Source organism: Quercus lobata, chromosome 2, assembly GCF_001633185.2.
Source record: "Quercus lobata isolate SW786 chromosome 2, ValleyOak3.0 Primary Assembly, whole genome shotgun sequence".
NCBI lineage: Eukaryota > Viridiplantae > Streptophyta > Magnoliopsida > Fagales > Fagaceae > Quercus > Quercus lobata.
Window position 1 is genome coordinate 6,484,499 of NC_044905.1, and position 12,085 is coordinate 6,496,583.

Below are 12,085 nucleotides of genomic sequence, written 5' to 3' on the forward strand. Positions count from 1 at the left end.
TCAATGTACCAGTGTACTTGAATCTATCCTTATCTATTTCTAAAAGAAGGTGACAAACCAAACTGGTTCAGTCAAAAAAATATTGAAAGAATAATATACGTACTTTTTTTATATCTCTCTCCTCTATTTCGACAATACCATTGCCACAATTTTTTTTTCTCACATTTTCGGCAATCCCATTGCCACAATTGCTAAAAAAAATTTTATTCCCTATTTCGGCAGTGGCATTGCCACAATTAGATTGTCACAAATTTTTTTTTCCTATTTCGGCAATACCATTACCACAAATTTTTTTCCCCCCACAATTTCGGCAATGGCACTGCCGAAATAGGGGAAAATTCCCGACATTTTTGGCCATCCCATTGCTGTTTTCTCTCCTTTTTTTTTTTTTTTTTTTTTTCACATTTACGGCAATGGTATTGCCGAAATAGGGGAAAATCCTTTTCGGCAATCCCGTTGCCGTAATCCTTTTCTCCATTTTTTTTTTCACATTTTCGGCAATGCTATTGCCGAATAGGGGAAAATTTTGATTCCCAATTCTTTTTTTTTTTTTTTTTTTTTTTTTTTTTTTCCACATTTTCGTCAATGGAATTGCCGAAATTTGTTTTCCTATTTCGGAAATCCCATTGCCATAATCCTTCTCTCTTTTTTTTTTCTCACATTTTCGGCAATCCTATTGTCACAATTGCTAAAATTTTTTTTATTCCCCTATTTCGGCAATGGTATTTCCAATTTTTTTTCTCCCTATTTCGGCAATGCAATTGCCTCAAGTAGTTTGTCACTTTTATTTTTCTCCCTATTTCGGCAATGGTATTGCCACAAATTTTTTTTTCCTATTTCGACAATGCCATTGCCACAATTAATTGTCACAAATTTTTTTAACTAATAATAACTAATTATATGTGATTTATTGTGAAAATATTGTGGACTAATTATATGTGATTTATTGTGAAAATATTGTGGACATAAAACCTGTTTTTTACTCTTCTAGAGATTTCGAAACCGCTTTTTTTTTTTTTTTTTCCATTTTCGGCAATGCCATTATCACAATTGCTAAAAAAAAAAAATTTATTCCCTTATTTCGGCAATGACATTGCCGCCATTGCCTTTCTTTTTTATTTTAAGAGCACTCCACACTCGGGCACACACTCGAACACACAGCATCCAGGTAGGAAAACTGGGCAGTGGAATTTCGACAATGGGATTGACGAAATTCAACATCATTTTCTCTCTCCTCCTTTCCTTATTCTCTCTCTTGCTTTTTGGCTGAATTTCGGCAATCCCATTGCCGAAATTCAATCTCTCTCCTCAATTTGCCAATTAACTTCCAACAGTTCCTAAAACGCAAATTAACTTTAAATTTTGCAATATTAACCAAAAGACTTTTTTTTTTTTTTTTTATACGTTAAAATAGTTTTAATTTTTTTAATTTTTTTTTTTTTTTAAGGATCGGCTGATGCTAGTGCTAAAAAAAATGAGCTAGCACTTGCACTGTACCTGGTTCATCTATCCTCTCTCTCTCTCTCTCTCTCTGTACTAGTAAAGTCAGTTTCTTTCACTTGTTGCAAAAAATTCTCTTCAATTTTTGAGGTGGGTGTTGCTTCTGGTAAGTAAATTGCTAAAGTGGGTCTAATCTTCTTTGATCTTTCAATGTCTGGAGCTTCTTGTGTTTAAAAATGTTATCTTTGGTTTAATTTTATAGATATAATTATAAGCCTGACTTTTTATCTTTGATTTTTGACTCCAGAGCCATTGATTAGTGGAAATGGGCGAAACATGCAAAGATTGGAGCAAATGGGCAGAGGAAATCTATTGGACCCGCTTCCAAACAATTCACTTCTCTCAGTATCTCCTCGGTGATTATGATCGCCAGCTTGTAAGTTTTTTAAGCTTCTCTTTTTACCTTTTCGGACCTATGAAATTTTATGTTTGTGAAAAACACTAAAGGTGGTAGCTTTTGCATGGTCGTTAAAAAGGTTGTTGAACATGCCTTTTAGAATGTAAAAGGTCCTTTTTTTTACATGGAAAAATTGGAAGCTTTGGGGTTCTCTGCTTGGTAGCTCTTTGTTTAGAGTGTTATGAATATATATATATATATATATATATATTAATTTTTGTGCACCCAGTTCCAGTGAAAAGAAAAAATAAATGATTTGGGGGGGGGGGGGGGGGGGGGTGCTTGTATGTAAAAACATGATTTCAGTCATTTTTAAATGTAGTTTGGACTCAAATTAAGCACATTCTAAGTTAGAAGCACATCGGCATTTTATGTCACAGAACCTCTGTATTTGCTTATGAAATGGACAGAAGCTAATCCATGGTGAAGATTTTCTTTTCCCAAAATCCTGAGGAGCGCGTGGGGTGACATTATTTAAAATCAGTTACTAATGAAATTTTGAATGATGTGACATTTTAGGATTTACAAAAGATAAGATCTTCATTGTGAATTTGGTCATACAAAAAGAGAGAATCCTAATGGCCTGTTTGGATGGAGGGGGGAAGGAGGGGGAGTGAATGGGAGTAGAATAGAGTTGGCTAAAAATAAGCTAATTTTGTGCTAAATCTACTCTACTCTACTCTACTCTACTTCCCCTCCCTCTCCTTCAATCCAAACGGACCATAAATTCAAAATGAATGGGGGCTTATTCCCTTTTAGAGAACATGGAGTCAAGGAGTCCTGAGTTACTTTTTCTTTTTTGGATAGAAGTCCTGAGTTAGTTTTCAGTGAATCTTTGCTACAATTGATGAATTTTAGTAGAGGTTATATCTTGCTAGGAATGTTTCACATTTTGGTCAGTTAGTGCAAGTTCTGGTTTGTTGTTCTTGCAACACTTTGCCCCTCTCTTGCAGCTTTGTCCTCAATTGTCTAGTTTGCTTATTTTTGTATTGACATTGCAGGCCATCCCCAAAAAATTTGTTGACAATATGAAAAAGAAGCTGCCTCAAAGTGTGTCTCTTAAAGGTCCTAGTGGTTTAACATGGGATGTAGAATTGAAGACTATTGATGATACATTGTTCTTTAACCATGGTTGGCAAGAATTTGTCAAGGATCATTCTTTGGAAGAGACTGATTTATTGGTCTTTAGGTACAATGGTTGGTCACAGTTTGACGTTTTAATCTTTGATGGAAAGAACTTGTGTGAGAAAGGGGCTTCGTATTTTGTCAGAAAATGTGGGCTGACTGAACATGACAATGGATGCTTGACAAAGAAAAAAACAAGGGAAGGTTCTATTGATGATGTTCATACCCCTTTGGATGATGGTGTTGCATGCCCTTCACCTTTGAACTATGTAAGTGATGACAGTGTCACAGTGCCTTCAGAACAATGTATCATCTCTCTTGTCAGTAATAAAAGGACCCGGCAGAGTGCTAGGAGTGTTGGGAGCAAGGAACCTGCTACTTGTGGAGAGGGAGTGAAGTCCGCTGCAAGTGATGGTAGACCTCTTAACACATATGATACCACGCTTATCTATTTTTGATATGGAATTACCTTGTAGGCCCCTTCCCACTATTTTTTAGCTGCATGTGGCTATTATAGTACCTTGCTAGTTGCTATCCTTGAACAACGAACTGTGTAGTTCAAGAATATATTGGTTTGATAGAAGTATTTTGTTTATGAATGTTTCAGATGCTGAATGTTCTCCCGTCTCTAAGAATTGGCCACAAGGCCCGCAATATTCGTCAAATAGAAGGCTTGTATCTGAAGATGAGATCAAGAATGCCTTGCTTTTGGCCCAAGCAGCATCAAGCGATGATACCTACCTTGTTGTTATGCGACCCACACATGTATACAAGAGATTCTTTGTGGTAAGTGTTCTCTATTGCAAACTTTGATTATATAGCTAATCTTGTCATTGTGTTTACTTTTGTCCTTTTTCATGTATTGCTTCTACATTATCAGCTTAATATTGAACAAAATTCTCACTTAAAATGGATATACGTGTTGCTATTTGAAAATTTGTCTTGGTGTTCAATGAATATGCTTAATTGTTCTTGTGTTATTTCTTGATTAGTACATCCCTTTAGAATGGGCGACGAATCATCTCTCACTGGAAAACCAAGAAATCCATCTACGTTTTAAAAAGGATACATGGCGAGCCAGATATAACCATAATCGAGTTCGTGGGTATGGAGGGATTACGGGAGGGTGGAAACATTTTGTTATAGACAACAACCTTGAGGAATTTGATGTCTGCCTCTTCAAGCCTGCTGGTCAAATGGATGGCTCGACTATCCTGGATGTTAGCATTTTCCGGGTTGTTGAAGAGATTAGCCCTCGGACTTTATTGACTCCACCACGAAAAAGGGGTAGGAAAAATTCAATCAGGATCCACTGAAGCAGAAGCTTGTGAGTCATACAAGATGTGCAACCTCATTGTGGTCTAGAATATCTGAGGAGGGAAAATTGTTCTGTTACCTGTGGACTGCACTTAATGTAACATACTAGCCTTTTGTGCACTCAAATAAGTTTATTGCCAGACTACTTACTGTTATTGCGGATGCTTCAAGGGGACTTTAGTGATTAGTAGTTTAGTGACCCTTGTTTTTGTTAATATGTTTAGTGGAATGCACTGTGAGTCTGTGACTCCTCTCTAATTATATAATTTTGCTTTGTGGTTGGCTATCACTCTTTGAAACAATCTGCCTAGCGAGTAGCAACACAGAATTCTAAATAATTGTTGAGGTGGTATGTTGTGATTTGTGTAAATAAAAGTAATGTACGTGGTGGTGTCAAGTGAAATTGTCATTTCAATCACAACATGCCATGTGAATAGTTGAAGATTGGGAAAATGTTTGTGTCCCTAACATTGCTCGATTAAAACAAATTAAAATTTGATGTTTTAATCAAGATTTGATTTCACCAAGTGCAATACATTTCAATGGTTGATCTCAGTCCTTGAATTAAAAATTAAAAATAAAATATTGAAATTAGAATGGAATGCAATGTTGTGTCGTTATAAAATTGAAATGAGAATCGGATGATAATGTCATTATTTATTTAATTCAATGTTGCAACACATTTCAATGGTAGATCTCATTCCATTTTACCTTCTTTTCCATTCGTTGGAGTTTGATTTTTTTTTTTTTTTTTTTGGAGGATAATTGAAACCCTGTTTTAATGTTACTGCTTAAATTAGTGTTTTAAATTCCGTTCCTCGAATTAGTCTGATTACTGTGTTCATTTCACCTAACTACATGCTAATGCAAAATTTGGGGAACAGGAAGAGGCAATAGACACTACAGAAAATGGTGTTTGTTATTAGTACATGTCAAAAGAAATTGCACTCACCAAAGAGTTTCTTGACGTGGCCTTGATTTGCCTCTATACATTGCTTTCTTGATTCATTAAAATCACTCCCTATTAATAAAGAACCACCGTGAAACTAAGATGCATGAACTATGCACTTAAATTAACCATTGAGCTTCTCAAAAACAATTCTCAGAAGCCTTGTTGTATATAAAGCTAACTAGGGGTGGAATCTCGTTATCTCTCAATTGCTTAGGCCTAACACTTGAACCTAAAGTATCAACATTTGGGTTTGAGTTTGTTAGTATTCTTGAAGAGTTCTTAATGGCTTTAAAGCCAGAGTGTTACAAAAGTAGTAAACCATCCTTTTTCAAGGTCCTTATTGGTGACTTCTCTGAGCAACTGGTAATGTACCTTGCTTCTTTTCTTAGATTAATAGAATGCTAACAAAGATTTCTAAAATTCAAATATCATTTCTTTCTCAACTATTATATATAAAAATAAAAGTAAGAATACTTTGATTCCCCTACATCTGCCTTCCAAAATAAATTTTCTTGAGTTTATATGTTCTGTTTAATTGACTTGTGCTCAATTATATGTAGCGTATACCACCTGCTTTTGTCAAGAACTTTAATGGTAGGTTACTTTCCAAATGCTTGCTTAGAAACTCAACTGGAAAAGTTTACATAGTACGAGTGGAAAAGAGAGGGAACAATGGCTTGTTCTTTTGGAGTGGTTGGCATGACTTTGTGAAAGATAATTCTTTGGACATAGGGGATTTCCTTGTTTTCAAATACGATGGTAGTTCAACGTTCAAAGTCAAGATATATGGTAGAAATACATGCGAGAAGGATGTGAGGTTAGCCAAGAGGGAAGAAGAATGTCCAATTCCTTTTATGAAGAAAGGAAAACAAATTCAAGAAAAAACCATCATTGAGGAACTCAAACCTGATTGTTACAAAGAGAGCTATGGACAAAAAGCAATCAACTCCAACAAAATAATTTGTGAGTTAAATTATTTCTTATTGTTTCTCTTTTGATTATTATGTTTTTACACTATCATATTAAAAATACTATTGTTATTATATATTTTATTGTAAAAAATTTATATGAAATATGCTAATATTATTACAAATTTTATTATAAAAAGTAATCATAAATATGCTAATATGATTTTAAGATTATGTAATAAAATTCATAGTATTCTTAATTTGCATCTCTCATATCATATGTGTAATTATGTCTTATTCCTGGTGTTTAGCTGGATGTAGTAAGTCTGGCGAGGAATTTATTAACAATAATATAGAAGAACCAGGAATGAAGTCAAAATGTTCATTCAAATCAGAAAACTCATACTTTATTGCAACTTGGACTTGGTATAGCCAATACTACATGGTGAGTTTAGTGTATAGTTCCTTAACACATTGCTTAGCAAGAATAAAATATTCTTGTCTTGATACAGCTATGTCTAACAGCTTAAATTTTGTGTATATGCTTCAAATTTGCAGACGATTCCAAAGTTCGTAGCTATTGAGAAAGACCTAATTAGCAAGAAGAGGGCAATGCTTCTTGATCCAACTGGAAGCCCATGGCCCGTTAGACTTGATTTGGTGGCTGATGGGTTTTTGAACATGACAAATGGTTGGCCTGACTTTTGTAAAGGAAATAAGATTGGAGCAGGTGACACCTTCATTTTTGAGTTTGTCACGCAAACTGTGATGCAAGTTCATATATTTCGAGCAGGAGCTAAAAAGGAAGCACAATGCTTGGGAGTTGACAAAAAGATTGAATGTACTGCAATTGGTTAGATTATGCCTTATGGGTTTTTTTTTTGGTTAAAGTGTGTTTTATGGTTTAATAAAAGAAAGAATGATAAATAAATATAACTTCCTATTATTATTCATTTTTTATCATCTTTTCTCAAAATATAGATAAAATTGATATTTTAAGTTCATTTATTTTCTTAAAGTGAAGTGTTGCCTTTACTCTCTTATAAGTAATGCTTTGAAAAGAATGAAATTGAATGAACAAAAAATTAATATTTACCTTAAATTACCTATTTGATACAAAACTTCGCATTCCAATTCTCCATTTCTATCATCAACGATATAATGTCCATTCCTGCCTCTGAAGATGGTCAGGCTTGTCCACGAAACACAAATAGAAGTTCAATAGTTTAATGTTGTTAAGTCCATTTTTGCTTAAAGGATGGATGGTCCACAAAGTTAAGGCATGGAATGTAAAGCTTACTCAACTCAATTTTCATCCAAAATTTTGATTAGTTCTATCCAAGCAAATTTTACCGAGGTTACCCAGTTTACCCAGCAGAAAATCTATTCGAAGAAGTGTACTCGAGTGTCTACATCTACAGAGAAAATAGACCAACAATTTCTACAGACCAAATTAAAAATAATGAAAACCTCAGGCAAAACAGCTAAGCCACCATAGGGGGAATGAGTAATCAAATCTAGGTGATGTTGAGAATTAAGCCGCCTTGAAGACCTTTCTTTGACAAACAGTCTGCCATATGAGGGGTAACAATAGGCTTCTTTAGGCGGAGGGTTTCTGACATGCAGCAAAGAGCTGACAACTAATTAAAGCCATCACAAGTGAGGTGAACAGTTCAAAGCCAACCACCTTTGGAAAATGCCAGCCCAAACCTCGCCTCAGATAGCTGCAAAACAGGAGAGAGAGAGGGGGGGGGGGGGCAAGCATAAACAGAATGAATACACATAAGAGTGCATTTTGCTATAGGAGTTACACTACGCATAATGAGTAATGAGTAGTTGGTAAGGAAGCTAGGATTATAAAAGTTTATGAAAGTGATTTAATCATGGTTAAGGTAAACCAAATTTCGATGTGTGATAATAATGGTTCAAATTCAATTGTTTTCCACGCAAAAGTACACCCAAACTTCTAAATGAGACATTGGTGAGGAATGTTGAGGAGCATACCTTGTGATAGATGGCATGGTTGCCACAATCACTGCACATGCATATATTATGGGAATCAGTGTCTTGGGTTTGTTTTTCCGGAGCCAAATCAATGATCCCAATGCAGCTAGGGATATACTCAACACCTGAATTCAGAAAGATTCAAAAAAACCGATAATGGCAGAAAAAGTAACCAACAAACACACAGAAACTTACTCAACATGCAAATAACAGTTTAAAATATAGAACAGACAAGTTTCTCATCAACAAAAAGACCTAAAATCACTAATCAAAAACAAAAAAACAAAAAACAAAATGACCTACAATCTCCTGGAATCTGACCAATACAAAATCATTACATGAATACTTTGGACTTTCAAACTGGATGCATTTGCCCAAAAGCACTAACCTAGAAGTCTGGAACTACGGATATTGTCAGAAGCTATATAGAACAGCCAAGTTTCTACATCAACAAAATGACCTATAATCTCCTGGAATCTGGCCAATATTTTTTGATAAATAACAATCTTATTGTTGAAAGAAATGGCCCAAGTACACAGGGAGTACGTGGGAACAATAAAATCATGCTCTCAGAGTACAAAGATCAAGTATATTCAGAAACACAGAGAAAGAGCCTAAGTGTAACATCCAATCAAACAAAGTTTTGAAGAGAAAAAATTTAAGCTCAGGAATCATCCATTTATGGTCCTCAAAACTTTGAGCATTGCATTCTGCCAAATACACAATATAATGCACGCAACCCCTAAATCTTTGGACTGTCAAACTGGATATCCGTCCAAAACCCCTAAGCCAGAAGTCTAGAACTAAACTAAGGATACAATCTGAAGCTGCCACAAAAAATGGAAAATAGATGAGAAACAAGAAGAAATATATATACCAGATTCGCATTTGCTTCAATGCCTTGCAAAATGTAATCCCATGTAAATTCTAGTCCTCTAGCACCAACCCAGAGAGGTGCCAATCTATGCAGAACAGAGTCAGCAAAAGCCCACCCTATCAACAGGAGAAAAGGTGTCATAGCCCTAATAAGTTGACAAATATGCAGTCACAAAAAATAATATTCAAAGACGACAAATGCTTGAAAATTGATTTAGAATTCAAAGAAAAAGCAAATGATTTTTAAAATAGATATTTTAATCTTTTACTCACCAAGTCCAACTGCTTGAAATTTATGATTCTGAGCAATGTTCCTGTGAGTCAACTGAGTCAAGGCAAAGTATAGCCCAGCAACATCTACAAAACCAATCAGAGCTTTCAGCAGTTCCTGAAAATGAAAGGCATTATTTATTTAAGGTTAACAACTCAAACTCATAGTCAATACAAAAGAAAATTAATGTTTCAAAGCAAAAATAACTACACTATACTGGAGCTTTATTTATTCACAATTGCCCAAAGTCCAAAGAGCAATCAAGAATTGGATATTCAAGCATCTGACAGAAGGCCTCCAAAGCCACCGCTTAAAATCACTTGGTTTTTGTTATGATATTATTATTATTATTATTATTACTTTTTTTATTGGTAAGTTACATTTTGAACCTACGACCCCACCCTCCACCTAACACTTGTAAAGGGAAAAGGTGCCAGTTAAGCTAGAGCTCATTGGCCACTTGGTTTTTGTTATTAGCAGAAATAGTTCTCCCAGATGTGATGCACATGAACCCTGAAAAATGAAAATTCCTAACGAGCATTTGAATATATTACCATGTTCCATATCCATTTTTTGGCAAAATGCAAAAAGACCCCCTGGGTTGATCAGTTGCAAACAGACCCCTTGTAGTTTTAATTATGGTGTTATTGATCTGTGAGATATCAAAAATGATATAATTAAACCCTTTGTCCCACTTCAATTTGCTGTGAATGATGGAAAATGATTACGTGCCTTGGACCAAATCACTTTCTTAATTTAAAAAGAAGAAGAAGAAGAAGAAGCGGTTCAACCACTTTCTTTAGTTTGAAATTTTCTTTGAGATGAATCTGAAAGAAAAGTTTAGACCTAAGGAGGAATAAACCTAATATCTTCCACTCATTCTTCTCCAAATACAAAACCCCCACACACATCCCCAAATCCAAACACCATAACCACTCTACAAAAACACAAGCTCCATAAAAAAAAAACCTATACTACCAACAACCTCATCTCTACCGAAGTCCCAAATTCCAAACCAACCCAAATTAATATACCTACATCTATATATATATATATATATAAATCTTAAGACACCAAACCACCACACCCAAATGCCAGTCACAACTAGAACCCGATACCACAAAACAACAGCCTAATCTAGTAAACCAATATCAAAACTGGTTGAAACTGAGAAAGCCAATGTGAAACGGCAGCAGTGGCGGAGGTGGAGCACATAGGCAGTGGCAGGGGAGGCAGTTACATAGAATCTGAAGCATTTAAGGATGGCAACAGATCTGGGGTTTCCTGAGCAGATCCTTTTGCCATATTTTTCTTTGGTAGCTTAGGGCTTTCTTTTGGGGGAACTGTATGTGGAGACAGAGACTTGTGAAGGGTGAGTGGGACAAAGTTGTGGAGTACAACCATTAACTGTTTTCATTGTTTCATCCAGATCCTTAAACACCGTTGATAAGTATATCTATCAGAAATCTGGTATCCTCTAAAGTTCGAGGTTTAAGATGTTTGGTTTGGCTAACTTAGAGACTAGTTAACTTAAATTTGAGTAATTCCAGCACCTCTCTCTCTCTCTCTCTCTCTCTCTCTCTCTCCATCCAATATACACCAACAACTAATATAGATATGAGATTATTCAATCCATCCACGTGCATAAATTGCAGAGAAAACCAACAGATTCAGAGATTAGTGGGAGACATAATAAGCATTGCAATGTTCAGATGGATTTTAACATTCAAATTTATATGATAATTCAAAAAGTTCATTATATGTAGGACTCTTTCTCTCTCAACCCCCCGTGCCCTCCCCAAACACACACAGACACAGAGAATTATATCCTTTTTATCTATTCACCCTTCACTTTTACAACTTATCTACATTCCATAGCAAAATTAGAATATCCTTGATTCAACAGAAGATTGCCCTATTGGAACCCACTACAAGTGAAATTTATAAGCCTTGGATTCAATAAATAAAACTATTCTGTACCTGGTATGGATCAAAGCTATCATTCTCGGATACCTTTAGGAAGGTTGCCAAACAAACAAGCTGCACACCAAAAAAAAAAAAAAAAATTGTGGTTGAAAGCATTAGCAAAACATATAGCTCATCATGGAAAAACCAAACATAAGCTAGAAGTTGCATCTATAACAACGATGTCGAACCTTTACTAAAGCTGTTCCGAGATAGACAAGAGCTGCCTTAATAGAGGTACCAAGCGTATCATACTCGGATCTGCACACGCATATTTATTATTAGTGCAAAACAAATTTACACATTGACAAAACAGATAACTATTTCTTTAAAAAACAATGAGTCAATTCAAGTTGAAGGAACAATCAAAAGGCTAACATTAGTAGAATTAACTTGAAGAAAAAGTTAGGGTTGCATAGTCAGATCGGGATTGTAATAAGTTAGGGTTTCCATTATAACATAGAATTGAGCTCCGGAAATGTAACAGATCGGGAAAATTAATAATAATATGAATAGAAGAGGACAGATGTAAATTCTAAAAAGTGAACGGAAACTGACAAGGGAGTGGCGGAGTAGTAAACGGCGTGGGGGCCGAATGTGAGGATTGCGCAGTTGAAGAAGTGAAACACCGTCATTCTCTTCTCTTCTCTTCCCTTCTCTTCTGTGTCTGAAATTATTACTATTAATAGTGAGATTTAACAAACGACTAATTAAGAAATAGAGGGTTGGAGTTGTGGCCTGATTTGTTTAACTTTAATTTCTAATCTAAT

At 35.3% G+C, this 12,085-nt stretch overlaps 3 protein-coding genes across 4 annotated transcripts; 2 read left to right on the plus strand and 1 right to left on the minus strand.

Moving 5' to 3' along the window:
- Window positions 1-1,491: 1,491 nt before the first annotated feature.
- Window positions 1,492-4,628, plus strand: LOC115978012 (B3 domain-containing protein REM16-like). 2 transcript variants are annotated; one of them, XM_031100046.1, is made up of 5 exons: window positions 1,492-1,606; window positions 1,748-1,876; window positions 2,899-3,436; window positions 3,630-3,808; window positions 4,015-4,628. In XM_031100046.1, exons 2-5 carry the CDS (start codon window positions 1,766-1,768, stop codon window positions 4,336-4,338), a joined length of 1,152 nt encoding a protein of 383 aa, XP_030955906.1. In that variant the 5' UTR covers window positions 1,492-1,606; window positions 1,748-1,765; the 3' UTR covers window positions 4,339-4,628. The 2 variants fall into 2 exon arrangements, with proteins under 2 accessions (XP_030955906.1, XP_030955907.1); XM_031100047.1 differs by having other exon boundaries at window positions 1,492-1,590.
- Window positions 4,629-5,573: 945 nt separating this feature from the next.
- On the plus strand, window positions 5,574-7,057 carry LOC115958126 (putative B3 domain-containing protein At5g66980). Its single transcript, XM_031076492.1, has 4 exons — window positions 5,574-5,654; window positions 5,852-6,254; window positions 6,511-6,644; window positions 6,758-7,057. The coding sequence occupies exons 1-4, from the start codon at window positions 5,574-5,576 to the stop codon at window positions 7,055-7,057; spliced, it is 918 nt and encodes a 305-aa protein (XP_030932352.1).
- A 251-nt stretch (window positions 7,058-7,308) lies between these two features.
- Window positions 7,309-12,085, minus strand: LOC115974250 (transmembrane protein 147). The gene is made up of 7 exons (XM_031094512.1): window positions 11,874-12,085; window positions 11,507-11,576; window positions 11,331-11,390; window positions 9,353-9,467; window positions 9,081-9,196; window positions 8,204-8,328; window positions 7,309-7,923 (listed from the first exon to the last, which is right to left on the minus strand). Exons 1-7 carry the CDS (start codon window positions 11,948-11,950, stop codon window positions 7,800-7,802), a joined length of 687 nt encoding a protein of 228 aa, XP_030950372.1. The 5' UTR covers window positions 11,951-12,085; the 3' UTR covers window positions 7,309-7,799.